The 14810-nt window shown below is 40.2% G+C and overlaps 1 protein-coding gene across 3 annotated transcripts in view; it reads left to right on the top strand.

Moving 5' to 3' along the window:
• Positions 1-14810, top strand: part of TRPC4AP (transient receptor potential cation channel subfamily C member 4 associated protein) — an 82576-nt gene that overhangs the window by 49378 nt on the left and 18388 nt on the right. For all 3 annotated transcript variants that reach the window (XM_064276012.1, XM_064276011.1, XM_010591634.3), the window contains 2 exons: positions 3307-3514; positions 9512-9697. In XM_064276012.1, the coding sequence (XP_064132082.1) occupies positions 3307-3514; positions 9512-9697 (394 nt within the window). The remainder of the gene's footprint in view (positions 1-3306; positions 3515-9511; positions 9698-14810) is intronic.

The following is a 14810-nucleotide window of genomic DNA, read 5'->3' as shown; positions in this document are numbered from 1 at the left end:
TTTGGTTGCAGGTTGACAGATTCCTTTCTCTTATCACTGAGGAGGCAGAAGCAGCCTCCTGGGGGTTTTGTTTTAAGGAGAAGGATATCCACATGCATTGTGGTGACCCCAGCTTTTATTTCCATCTTCCTGCTGCACTCTCCTTAGGCCCTGCTTGCTATCACCCAGGCAGATGAAGTACAAATGACCTATTGTCTGTAGGAACACACTTGAGATGTGTGCAGGCCCCAGACAGACCCTTTGTGCCCTTGATGAAAAGGCTTTGTTATTTTTCTCTAATTGGGTGCTCTTGCCAGTATGTGGAGGGGGCCTTCAGGGCGGGAACTCCAGACTCCCTGGCAATCTCAGCAGAGGAGTCTAGGATTGCTCCTTCACAACTTTGCCCACTTGCCCTCTCGGGGCTTCTCTCTCCTTTCTCTGTTGCCGGAAATAGTAATGGGTCTGCTTGACATTATGAGTACCTTGGTGCAGTTTGAAAGGGGGATAGACACTACAAAGAACCCATGGTTACAAAAGATTGGTATCTGTAATGTATAAATTCTTACAAATCAGTATGAAAAAGACCCAGTAGAAAAATGGGCAGTGATATGAACAAGCATTTCACAGAAGAGAAACAAATGGTGCACAAACAGAAGATACTTAACTTTGTTGATAATCAGGGAAATGTGCATCAAGAACACAGAGAGAGAGAGCGCGCGCCAATGTTGGTGAGAATGTAGACTGGCGAGAACGCTTGCATACTGCTGATGCTGTCTGTTGTAGTTGAACATTCACATACTGTCTGACCCAGCACCTAAGAAAGCACTGTCCTAAGGGCTGAGGCATGAAGTATTCTGGCACAGGTCACCTTTTACCTCTGTCCAGGCACACTGGTTGGAAAGCTCAGTCCTAGAACAGTGATTCTTAGAAATGAAAACACTACATTGATACCAAGAAGTATCAGTGGGTCCATTAGCTAAATAGAAGAGCTCAAAGTATGTTGTGTAAGGGTAAGTATTGTTTTGAAGTTTCGTTTCATGTATTTATGTATTTATATATTCACACATTTATGTGTATTGAATTGTGACGAAAAATATGTTTCTTACTCCTGGTCATTGTCTGAACAGCTTGGAAGCCACTGCCCAAGAAAAACTTGCATACAGGTCATCCAACACCTAGGAACGTTTATAGCATCATTGTTTCACAGCAGAAAACTGAAGCCAAGTCTACCATACATCAACAGGAGATGGATAAATGTACTCACACAATGGAATGCTATGAATTAGTGAAAGGAATGAACAGTTGGTGTAGGCAACAGCATGGCTGCATCAGAGAATAGTGATAGAAGCTAGTTGCAGAAGACTGTGTATATCATTTTTATAAAGCTCAAAAATGAGTAAAACAAAATGATATATGAGATAAAACTGTTTTTTAATGGCAGGCCATAAGCAGAAAGGCGGGGGATGCCATAGGGAAAGCAAACACAGCTGTTCTGTTATGCTTTGTAACATGCATCAAATATTAAACAAAAATTAAAACATAATGAAAGAAATAGGCTTCCTGATTGACGATCTGTATCCTGCCTCCTGGGTAGTTTCTGTTACTTCCAAGTTAAACCTGATCCTGATTTGTAACCTGTTACTTCCCTAATATACCCCATAATCATGGACGGGGGGGGCGGGGAGAAGAAACGGGTTTTGGGAGTGTTGGGTCCTGGTTTGGGATCCCTAAGCTGATTTAGACAGGGCCAGAGGACCCAATGGGCTGAAAGTCAGTTTCCAGTAATAACAGCAAGCTGACATTTGTGTACTGGGAAAGGGAGAGGCAGAGGTGGAAGAAGCTGCTCCCAGAAGCCCCCTCCACAGCAAGCTCTTGTCCTCCTCCATTACCAGGGGAGTAGGATTCCTGGGGGCATCTAGGAATCATTCGCTTGTTCAGTGCACATTTCCTGGCACCCACTCTGCCATGCGCCATCCCTTTAGGCTCTAGAGAGAAGATACGACGTAACTTCTCTCCAGGCAGTGGCAGATTATTTGGGAGAGAGATGCAGGAATAGACACACAGAAGACCGTATGATTTGTGTAGTCATAGAGAAGTACCCAACCCAGTGAAAGTTAAATAAATTAGTGGAGTGAAGGATAGCAGGGATTATCCGAGGTACACAAGAATGATTCAAAATCAGAAAAGCTCGTGGAGCATATGACGCTTGCAGACATTAATTGTGGGGAAAAAAATGGTAACATAACCAAATGACAAAAAGCATTCCATAAAATTCTTTAACTTGATATAGGTTATCTGTTAAAACTTAAAGCACACATTAAACTTAACATTGAATCTTTGGAAATATTTTTATTCAAGCCAGGAAAAAGATGAGAATGTCCGCTCCCACTCTAGGTAACTGGTCACATGCACATGGACACAAGCAGACACCTGTAAGAATGTTCATTGCAACATTGTTTAGTAGTGATAAATTGTAATTCACCTAAATATGCGTGAAAAGGAGAATGATTAAATTGTAGAATAAAATATATGAACGAACTAGAGCTACTTGTATCAGTGTTAGACAAATCTCAGTGTTGAATCAAAAGTAAGATACCCAATGATTAGTATGAAACCTGTTGCTGTTGAATCAATTCTGACTCACAGCACCCCTGTAGGATAAAATAGAACTGCCCCATATGGTTTCCAAGGAGCAGCTGGTGGATTTGAACTGCCGACCTTTTGGTTAGCAGCTGAGCTCTTAACCACTGTGCCACCAGGGCTCTGTGATACTGTTCATGTGAACCTTGAGCATGTAAAACAATGCCATATTTTTAATGGAAATATGAGTATAAAAGCATGTGGGAGTAATAAACCAGAGCTCAAGATAACGGTCACCTCCAAGGGTAGGAATGTGATTAGGCGAGGATACACAGGGGCCTTCAGCTATATTTGAAATATTTTATATTTTAAAAAGAAAAAGTCTGTAATAAGAATGACAGTTTATGATTTGATAAAACTTGAGTGGTAGGCATTTTTTTTTAATAGGCAAAATGAGCTACACGAGCAAAGGTAGTGAAGTATGAGAAACAGTGATGCCTAGTGTTTAGTCCCTAGACCAGTCCTATGAGGTAGGTACTACTGTTAGTTCTGTTTTACAGGTGAGTAAACAAAGCTGAGAGAGGCTCCATAAATTACCTAACAACGCACAGCTGCAAATTGCTGAGCTGGGATTTGAACCTAAGTGGCCTAGCTACTAAGCCTCATTCTTAGGGAGTGCAGAAGAGGGGCACACTTTACCAATCTCTGGAATGAACTAAGCATAGGTATTGTTTATGTCTTCTGTAGGAGATGATCCGACTAGATGAAGTCCCCAATCTGAGTTCCTTAGTATCCAATTTCGATCAGCAGCAGCTTGCTAATTTCTGCCGGATTCTGGCTGTCACCATTTCGGAGATGGATACAGGGAACGATGACAAGCACACACTTCTTGCCAAAAATGCGCAGCAGAAGAAGAGCTTGAGCTTGGGGCCTTCTGCAGCCGAAATCAACCAAGGTAAAGTCTCCAAGTTCTTAGAATTTTGAGATTGTAGCTCTGAGACCCCTTCCTGAAGTATCTTTTCCCATATCTCTAGAGACTAATCCATGGAGGGCTCCTAAGGTCCACTTAGAGTTTGTAACTTGTGTGTGTCCGCATCTGTTCATTAGTTGGCGGGGGCCAAGTCCATAACGTTCATCAGATTCTTGAAGGAGCCCAGACCTCAAAAAAGTTGGGAGCCCCTGTTGGTCTGTCAGAATCACAGATGCGTATGTATACCTTTTGGTCCATGAAACCCCTTCTGGGACTTTATCTTATAGATATGATGTATGTGTAAGGCTGCTCCTTACAACATTATTTATAATAACAAAAGACTGGAAACAGCCCAAGTGTCTATCAACAATAGACTGCTTAAATTACAGAGTATTTATATAATGGAAAATTGTATAGCTTTAAAAAAGGAAGATTTCTATGTACTGATATGGAAAGACTTCCAAGATATATTAATGACAAGGAAAATACGGAACAGTGTGTGTAATACACTTTTTGTATTGACAGTCGGGATAGAGAGGGATAAGACCATGTATTTGGTTTCTCATATACATACACTATACATAAAGAAACTGAAGGGTGTACAGGAAACCTAAAGTGGTTACCTGTTAGGAGCTGACTGGTAACTGGGTAGATGGCATTGCAGTAGAAGTACGACTTCTTTGTGTATGTTTTTATATATTGTTTTAAAATTAAATACATTAATTAAAAAAAAAAAAAACTGTTCGGTGTCATCTAGCCCTACCTGTTGCTTTTCAGTAACAAACGAACTCTGTCCTACTGATAAAGTCTCCTTGCCTAAGCCGACTGGGGAAATGAGGCATGTATCTGTTTTGGCCATATGAATATAGTACATGTATTGGCACTAAAATATTTGTGTATCTTGCAAGTTAGTTCTTGAAAATTAACAGGCTAGACATGCTGTTGATGCAGAAACATATCATTGGATACTTAGGATTAGCCAAGATGAAATAATAAGAATTTATCATTAAAAAGCAGCAGTAGAAAACCATGCCCATCCAGGACCGTCCTCATGGTGCTCTGGAAACAATACTTTCTTTCTGACGTTCCATTGGCTGGATGTGTGCATTCCCAGGACCAGCTCCGCAGAATGGCTGAGTGCTTCACAGCAGTCTCCCTTCTTCATACTGAATATGAGTCCTCCATTAACTTTGTTAACGTCCTAGTTTTAGTTAAGAACACCAGATGTTCATAACCGTGCTTTCTAGGTTATTCCAAAAAAAAAAAAAAAAAGCCAAACCTGTAGCCGTCGAGTGAATTCCGACTCATAGCGACCCTATAGGACAGAGTAGAACTGCCCCGTAGAGTTTCCAAGGAGTGCCTGGTGGATTTGAACTACTGATTTGGTTAGCAGCCGTAACACTTAACCACTGTGCCACCAGGGTTTCCTTCTAGGTTATTAGGGAATGTAATTTTACATGCTACTCATACGTAAGAACATAAGTATGTGGACTCTATGGACCCAGATCAGTGGTTCTCCATCCAGGCTTGTTTTTCTTCTGTGCCCATATATCAAGGCCTTTCTTGGTCTGTGTAGGGTTTTTTCCTCTCTCCCTCTTTTTTTATGAATTTTGGGAAGTTCTCATTTCATAAATTATAAAATACACATTCTTGAAATCATGTGAATCTTACAACTAAATTATACTTTAAAGCTGATTCAAATACACATATACACTCACTGACAGAAGCTAACATTTGTTAAACACCTGCTGTGTGGCAGACAGAATTCCTGGGTGGCACATATGGTTAACGTGCTAGGCTGCTAACGGAAGAGGCAGAGGTTCGAGCCCACCCAGAGGTGCCTCAGAAGAAAGGCCTGGTGATCTCCTTCCAAAAAACCAGCCATTGAAAACCCTTTGGAGCCCAGTTCCGCTCTGGCACACGTGGGTCACTCTGAACTAGGGTTGACACAACAACTTGGGAGCCCAGTTCCACTCTGGCACACGTGGGTTACTCTGAACTGGGGTTGACACAACAACTTGGGAGCCCAGTTCCGCTCTGGCACACGTGAGTCACTCTGAACTAGGGTTGACACAACAACTTGGGAGCCCAGTTCCACTCTGGCACACGTGGGTCACTCTGAACTAGAGTTGACACAACAACTTGGGAGCCCAGTTCCACTCTGGCACACGTGGGTCACTCTGAACTAGGGTTGACACAACAACTTGGGAGCCCAGTTCCGCTCTGGCACACGTGGGTCACTCTGAACTGGGGTTGACACAACAACTTGGGAGCCCAGTTCCGCTCTGGCACACGTGGGTCACTCTGAACTGGGGTTGACACAACAACTTGGGAGCCCAGTTCCGCTCTGGCACACGTGGGTCACTCTGAACTAGGGTTCGCACAACAACTTGGGAAAAAGTGTTGCAGACACTGAGCAATCTGTTTTACATGGAAGTTACTTTGTTGGCTCCCCCGGACAGCCCTGTGGAATGGAAGTGAGTTCTTCCTCTGCACTAATAAGGAGAGTGAGGGCAAGGTAGGTCCAGTATCGGCTACCTGTGTGTGCTGAGGCGCTGAGTGACCTTCATCTTACGGTTTCTCCCTTATGGAACCTGGCCAATCATTTTTACCCCGTTAGTATCCATTACCTTCACACACATATTTGTAAGGGCTGACGAGTAAAACCAGCATTACCCAGCATCCTTGGGGAATGAGAAGTCTATTGGATTTTTTAATTAAGTTAACCCGAAGCCTAGTTTTCTTGGATTGGGGAGATTTTGTTAAAGTCTAAAATATCTAGGCTCACTTTTATATCTGTATGACAAACCCATGCGATTGTGTGTTTGTAGCTTTTGGCATAAAGCTTAAACGTTGTAGTTTAGCACATCAGTCTGTGCAGGGGCTGGCCCTTCCCCACCTCTCTGGCCATACTTCTTCCTGTTTCCCTGCCCCCTTGCGCGCACACGTTTTTCTGTAGTCAGGCGCCCCAGTGAGCATAGTTAAATCACGAGTGGATGAGAAACATCTTAGTCCTCAGGGTTGTCGTTCTTTAATTGAACTTCAGTACTAAATCCTTTTAAATGGAGGTATGGAAAGCTGAATACTATAGGAAAGCTGAATACTGTAGGATATTGCCAAAAAGTTTATTTTTAGTAAGTTTCAACAGTAAGCTAGTTTTCTTGCCTAGCCAAATAATGATTTATGCTGTCTTTCTGGAACTCAGTTAATAACAATGATGGAGTCCTCGTGGGGATTCTGAGAACTATCCCACAAGTTCTCACAAGTTGTATGATAACTATTAATAAAGCTCTGAGAATTATAAGGACTGTGCTGGAGTGTCAGTTCCCTGAGATTATATGTAAATTGCTGAGTATAATTGGGCCAGTGATTTTTCTGGGGAGAGGATCTATAGTTTTCATCAGCTTTTCAAGAGATGAGTGACTCAAAAAGCTTGGGGATCTCTGGGGTGGGAAGTCAGAGCCCCCCACCCCCAGCTCTGAGTGTTGGGTAGATCCCATCTATATACTGTGTTAGTATACAGAAATAGGGAGACTAGGTCCTGTGAGGAACAGTTAAAGAAACTGGGGCTATTTACTCTTGGGTTTGAGATAAGAATAAAAAACCAGCTGTGGTCAGATATGTGAAGATTTTCACGCAGAATCCAGCCTTCTATTTATTTTTAGAAAAAGGAATACACACCTAAAGTTTTTTAAAAAATTCAAACAATACAGAAGGAGTAGCAGGTGTACAGAGAAAGTTCGTCCCCTATTCCCGGCTCCTCGTGTGTCTGCAGAGATAGTCTGTACAGTCACATCACATGAATGTGTGAGTGTGTGTGTTTGCATGGCTCCTTCCTGTTGGTACAGGTAATGTAAGACAGACACAACTCTGCCCCTGGCTTTTTATACTTTATCCTATACAGTCTTCCGTTCCAGTACATACAGAATAATCTGATTGCTTTTTACAGGTACGTAGTATTCCGTTATATGGGCATACTATAATTTATTTATCTAGTCCCCTGTTAATGGAAATCTGGTTTTTTTCATGTCTTTGTTTCTATAGAGAGCAACCTGTGTATGGAGGGTGATATACATTTTAAGTATAGATAGGTATCAAATTAACTCTCCAAGGAAATCATCAGTTCACCTTCCCATCAACAGTACATGAAAGTGCCTATTTTTTGTGCACCCTTCCCCAGATAGGGCGTTATCAGACTTCTTGATATTTGCCAAGCAGATAAGTAAAAAATGGTATTTCAAAAAATAACGGTATTTCAATGTAGTTTTGATTAGTTTTTTTTTTTTTTTTTTTTTTTGAGTGAAGTGAAATATTCTGTAACCACTCATTAATGTTATGGAGAATGAAAAGGGGATCAAGATTATTTGCCAAGCTCTGTGATGGACATTGAGTTCATATGACTTCATATAATCCTCATAACTAAAATGAGGCAGTATTCTCATTTTATTACTACTTGTTCTAATTTATCTTTAAAAGAATTCTGTTTGATGTCACATGCTTTTGAATTTTACTTTTATTTCTCTCTCAAATATTTCATTATGGGAAATTTCACACTTAATAAAAGTAGAAAGAAGAATATAATGATCTCCCATGTATTTATCACCTAGTTTCAACAGTGATCAACTCATGACCTATCTTGTTTTATCTTTATCCCTACCTACTCCTCCCTGCCTCACCTGGAATTATTTTGAAGCAGATCCCAGAAATTATATATTTCACTTGCATATATTTCAATGTTTCTATAAAATAATGACCTAAAAAAGACAAAAAAAAACAAAAAACCTCTGATAACATTGTCACGTGAAAAAGAAAGAATTTTTTGATAGTATGAACTATTCAGTTATTAATTTTTTATTAGGTGATACATTCACATGGCTTAAAAAATCTGAATTTTCAAAAAGTGTTCACTGAAAATTTCCCCCCCACTCTTGTTCCCGATGGCCTAGTTCTCTTTGTCTGTGGCAACTGCTGTCAATTTTTTTTTTACATCCTGCCAGAGAGATTTAGTACATATATAAGCAGATAGATACAGATGCTTGCTTCATCTTAAAAAAGGTTAAATGACAGATGCAGAATTTGAATCTAGGTCTCCTTGCCTCTAAAATTTATTATGTTCTTTTATGTTGATGAGAATTGCCATCTTGGTGATTGGTATAAGTAAAATGGGATTGTCAGAAATAGGAGTTAGGTAATTTGTCAGTTTCTTTCTTTACTTAAAAAAAAAAATGCTTATTTTTTATCTGTTAGTACATATTACAGAAAAATTAAAATTATAAGTCATTTTAAAAGGAGCATTTATTTCCTCTCCTTTTTAGAAACAGCCACAGTAAATAACCTGGCGAATATTTTTCCATTCTTCATTCATGTGTGTATTATGTGTATATTTTAAAGAAGCAGATATTTAAATTTTTGAAGAAAATGGACACAAACCAATACCGTTTGAGAATTTACTTTTTTTCCTCTAGCAACTGAATTTAAACATCTTTTTTGGAGTCACTGTATAAAGATGTGTGGGTTATTAGTGGCTATATTATATCTCATTGTATTTAATCAGTCTGCTATTGATGAGCACTTAGTTATCATACCATTTTGTTGTTACAGAAATCACATCAAAGAGCACCATTTTACAGGTATCTTTGTATACATGACTGGTTATTGTGATGAATTTTCAGAAATGGGCCTGCTGGCTCAAAAACACAGAAACTTAGGGCACAAAGATTATTCTTATTTATATTCCCACAGTAGATATGAGAGAGCCAGTTTTCCCTGCACCTCCTAAAAAGTTAACTTATTTCTGTAATTTCATTTTCATTTTGTCTTGGGTTGGCATTTCATTTTAAAAGGGCAGCTCCAACTAGCTGCTGTCAGAGTAAGAACCAGTCCTGTCATGTATATGGGAAGCAAGTTGCTCATTGAAGACTTTAGATTAGGTTTAGCTGGCCTTTAATTTGAAAATTCCCTCTCTCGTTCTCTCCCCGGCAGCGGCCCTTCTCAGCATCCCTGGCTTTGTTGAACGGCTTTGCAAACTGGCAACTCGAAAGGTATCAGAGTCAACAGGCACAGCCAGCTTCCTTCAGGAGTTGGAAGAGTGGTACACATGGCTAGACAATGCTTTGGTGCTGGATGCCCTGATGCGAGTGGCCAATGAGGAATCCGAGCACAATCAAGGTACTTGGGGTGGGTTTCCTGGGTCCCCCAAGTGGAAAACTGCAGACCAGTATTTCTGATGCATATAGAATATGAATATAGGTACAAAAATCCTCAATGTTAATACCAGCATACCAAATCTAGCAATATATAAAAAGGATTATACAGTGTGACCAAGTGAGATTTATCCCAGGAGTGCAAAATTGGTGCAACATAAAAAAGTCAATTAATGTAATACACTGTGTCAATAGAATACATGATCATCTCAATAAATGCAGAAAAAACATTTCACAAAATCCGACATCCCTTTGTAATAGAACCGCTCAAACGAAATTTCCTCAAAGCATCTACAGAAAACCCATAACTACCATCGTACTTAGACTGAAAGCATTCCCCCTGAGATCAGGTCCAAGACAAGGATGTTCTCTCCTGCTGCCTCTGTTCAGCATTGTACTGCAGGTTCTAGCCAGGGCATTAGGCGAGGAAATGGAATAAAAGGCATCTGGAAGAGAAAGGAAGGAGTAAAATTGTATTTATAGATGGCACAAGCGTGTATATAGAAAAACCTAAGGAATCCACTAAAAAACTATTAAACAATTTCAACAAGATTACAGGGACACCAGATCAGTGTACAAAAATTAATTTTTATAAAGTTGCAATGAACAGACTAAATACAAAACAGTTTCATTTATAATAGCATTGTAATTTCGTTGCAGTTTGCAGAAATTGGCAAGCCTATCCTCAAATGCGTATGGAAATGCAAAAGACCCAGAATAACCTAAACAATCTGGAAAAAGAAGAACACAGTTGGAGTACTCACACTTCTCGATTTAGAAACTTATTACCAAGCTACAGTAATCAGGACATTGTGTTATTAGCATAAGGACAGACATATAGATCAATGAAATAGAATTCCAGAATTGAGAGTGCAGAAATAAACCCTTGCATTTACAGCCAGTTGATTTTCTCAAGGATGCCAAGACAGTTCAGTGGGGAAACAATGGTCTTTTCCACAAATGGTGCTGGACCATTATTAGATATCCACATGTAAAGGAATACCATATGCAGAAATTAACTCAAAAAGATCAAACACCTAAATGTAAGCACTAAGCTTATAGAACTCTTTGACAAAAACATAGGTGTAAGTCTTTGTGACCTTAGGTTGGACAGTGGTTTCTTAGATCTACACCAAAAGCAGATGCAACAAAAGAAAATAATTGGACTTCATCAAAATTAGAACTTTTTTGTATTTCAAAAGACCAGTGAGTTTATGTTAATGGAGGAGGAACAACTCAGAAAAGGAAGGTGAAAATGGTTGCACAACTCCAAGAATGTAATGTCACTGAATTGTATATGTAGAAATTGTTGGAATGGTGTGTGTTAACAACAGAAATAAATTATGGGGAAAAAAAATCCGGCTCTACGGAGCGCAATTCTATTTTGATACACATGGGGGCGACTAGACAACAACTAGTAGTAGTTTCTTCAACAAATATCGTAGGCATTCGCCAAGTTCTCATTAAACTGACCACAATTTAATCAGCTTTCATGTTCTTGACATTAGCACCATTGGTGGGTTAATTTTGGCTTTGATCTGCCTGTTACATAATGCCCAACTAATTGGCGCATCTGCAGTTGGGGGGGTCTGTTAGTTTGGGGATTGCTTTTATCTTGCAAATTATCATCTTAATAGACGCAGAAAAAGTATTTCACAAAATCGAGCACCGCTTCATGTAAAACCACTCAACAAACTAGGAATAGAAGGAAACTAGAAAATCCTTTTTTAGAATTCTCAGAAGCTCTAATTTTTATTTGAGCTTCATACATCATTCAGAAAAATTGTATTTATGTAACTCTTCCACAGTGTTTAAATTCTATAAAGTGGTAAAGTAATCGTAAACATGAACACTAGGTTCCCCTTCTGGCACGCATATGACCACTGCCAGCTGTCTGGCTGTGACATCATCAGAGCATGTCTGTTCATTTCACCCTTTGTTGGGCATATTGATTTTTATTTTTCAAAATTGCTTACAGAATGTCATTATTAGCCAGTGTCAGAAATTAACCAGAACCAACCCATAGTGCAAGTCTAGCTAGCTCACTTACAGGTCACAGGGTAAAACTGGGCTCATGATACATCCAGTTAGTAAAGAACTATATCTCTTTTCTCTCTGTTTTTTGTGTTGTGCCCTAAACATGGTTGTTTTGTGCTGGCCCAAGACCTTGAATTACCAAACCTACCCTTCTCTTTCTTATAACGTAAACCTCCACAGTTATAAAAAGAGCAGCTATAAGAAAGAGGAAAAGAAGAAGAAGAAAGAACCTACTGACACAATAGCAGGAAAAGAGGCAGCAGAAGAAAATGAATAATAGTTTATTTCTAGCATCCAAACCAGTTGCCATCGAGTTGACTCCAACTTACAGCAACTCCATATATGTCAGAGTAGAACAGTGCTCCATGGGATTTTCAGTGGCTTATTTTTTTGGAAGTAGCTTGTCAAGCCTTTCTTCCAGGGTACCTCTGAGTAGACTCAAACCAACCTTTTGGATAGGAGCTGAGCGTATTAACTGTTTGCACCACCCGGGGAACTCCATTTCCACTAAAAAAGCATGAGACCTCTGATCCAATAGGGGGCAGCAGAAATGCGGAATCAGTTTGGCAGAACATCCTTACTTTGGGGAAGTGGTTGCTTATGGGGAAGGAGACTTCTTTCCCTGTAGCATTTCAAACATCCCTGCTTAATTAAAGAAGGAAAAACAGGGTAGGTTTTCCAGAAGTTGGAGCAGAAGTGCAGTTGAGGCCAGAGAGAAGAAATGCAGAGGAAGAACAGTCCTGATACCTAATTCTCGCTTTGAGGTCGTCTGTTCTCTGAGCTGCTACAGCGCTTGATGTGCGTTTGAGCTGATGAGCTTCCTGTGCAACTGTCGGCAGTTTTCAGAGCAGCAGCTGCTAAGAAGTGGCTGCTTCAGGAACTGGATTTCTTTAATCCACCCCTTATCAATGTGTATTTGTTCTGGGTGACTAACAGGTTACTGAAACCCACAACCATGATTGACAAACAGAGCTTCTAAGGGAATAATCCTGAACCTCTGAAAAGAGTAGAGGGCTTCCGTTGTTCACTTCATTGGCGAGAATTCCAGTTGGCATTGTTTCGTTATGAGCTCAGTCCATATGAGCTCAGTCCATCAACAGTTCGAGAGAATTTAATAATCACATGCTAGTAGTAATATAAAATGAGCTATAGATATTTAAAAAATATTCTGTAGTGCTTTTGGAACACGTTATAAATGATAAACAGTGGATTCCCAATGGGAGGGGGGGAGGTGAAAAGACCCACAGAATGGGAGAAAATATCTGCAAGCCATATGTAGTAAAACCTGTCACAGAAAAAAAATTTTTTTTTTGTATGTAGTAAAACCTGTCACAGAAGGAAAACTCAAATATTTTCCACTAAAATATGCAATAAAAAAGTGGTAAGACTGCACTGTCAGGTGCAAGATTTGAGACACCTGGAAAAACAAGGCAGTCCCATCGAGTTCCGGCTGTCACAGGTTTCGCTGTGTCTAATAAGGCACTTGTGTTCAGAATATATAAAGAACCACAACTCAAATAAAAAGACTGCCCAGATTTAAAATGAGCAAAAGATCTGAATAGGCATTTCTCCAAAGAAGATTCAAATGGCCAATAAGCACATGAAAAGATGTTCAGCATCGTTAGCCATCAGAGAGTTGCAAATCAAAACCATAAAAAGATACTGCTTCATGTCACTAGGATGGCTATAATGGAACAGACAGTCACAAGCGTTGGTGAGGATATGGAGAGATGGGACTATCGTATAGTGCTAGTGGGAATACAGAATAGTGCAGCTGCTTTGAAAAACAGCCTGGCATTTCCTCAAAAGGTTAAATATAGAGCTATCATGTTATCCTCATTTCCACACCTAGGTATACCCAAGAAAATATAAACATATATCCTCACAAAAACTGCGTGAATGTTCACAGCAGCATTATTCATAATAGCCAAAATGTGGAAACAACTCAAATGCCCGAGTGATGCATGGGCACACAAAATGTGGTGTATCTATACAATAGGGTATTATTTGACAATTTAAAAAAAATTTAATACTGTTGTGGGTTGAATCATGTCCTCCAAAAAGTTACGGTGAAGTCCTGACCCCTATACCTGTGAATGTGACCTTATTCGGAAATAGGTTTTTCTTTGAAGATGTTGTCAGTTACGTTAAGGAGGTTGTGATCATTAAGGCTATGTGTCAACTTGGCTGGGCTGTGATTCTCAGTAGTTTGGCAGTTATGATGTAGTTTGGAAGTTATATAACGATGTAGTCACCTCCATGATGAAATCTGATATATTGTGATCACCTCCATGATGGGATCTTCTGTCAGTAGCCAATCAGCTGAAAGGGTGTATCCTTGAGGGTGTGGCCCGCATCCAATATACGTGGACTTTCTGGCAAGGCTCACAGGCTTTTGCTTGCTCTGGATCCTGCAGCTGGCACCTGTTCATCTGACTTCCAGTTTGGACTTGAGCTAGCAGCTTACCTGCCAATCTTGGGATTTGTGGGCCTTCGCAGCCTATGAGCCAGAGGCCTGTTGTCTGACCTGCCAATCTTAGGTTTGCCAGCCCTTGCAGCTGTGTGAGTCAGGAGAAGCCTCCAGCCTGAACCATGGACTTGTGACTTTCCAGCCAGCGTGAGCCAGTTCCTTGATAATAAATCTCTCTCTATATATATACATATATATGTACATATAGATGCTTCACTGGTTTTACTTCTCTAGAGAACCCAGCCTCAGACAGAGGTCATACTGGAGTAAACCCAACCAAAACCACATTTGTTGCCTTTGAGCCAATTACAACTTATAGTGATTCTATAGAACAGAGACAGTTTCCAAGGCTGTAAATCTTCAGGGAAGCAGACTGCCACATCTTTTCTCCCACAGAACAGCTGGTGGATTCAAACCACCAACCTTTTGGTGAGCAGCCGAGTGCTTAACCACTGCACCACCAGAGAGTAGGGAGTGTCCTAATCCCTTCTGAGTGGCATCTTTTAAAGGGGAAAACAGACATGGAGACAGAGACACACAGGGGAAGACACTATGTAAAGATACATCTACA

This window comes from Loxodonta africana, chromosome 24 (genome assembly GCF_030014295.1).
Source record: "Loxodonta africana isolate mLoxAfr1 chromosome 24, mLoxAfr1.hap2, whole genome shotgun sequence".
Classification (NCBI taxonomy): domain Eukaryota; kingdom Metazoa; phylum Chordata; class Mammalia; order Proboscidea; family Elephantidae; genus Loxodonta; species Loxodonta africana.
Note: the sequence above shows the minus strand (reverse complement) of the source record. Positions and strands in the feature narration are given on the sequence as shown.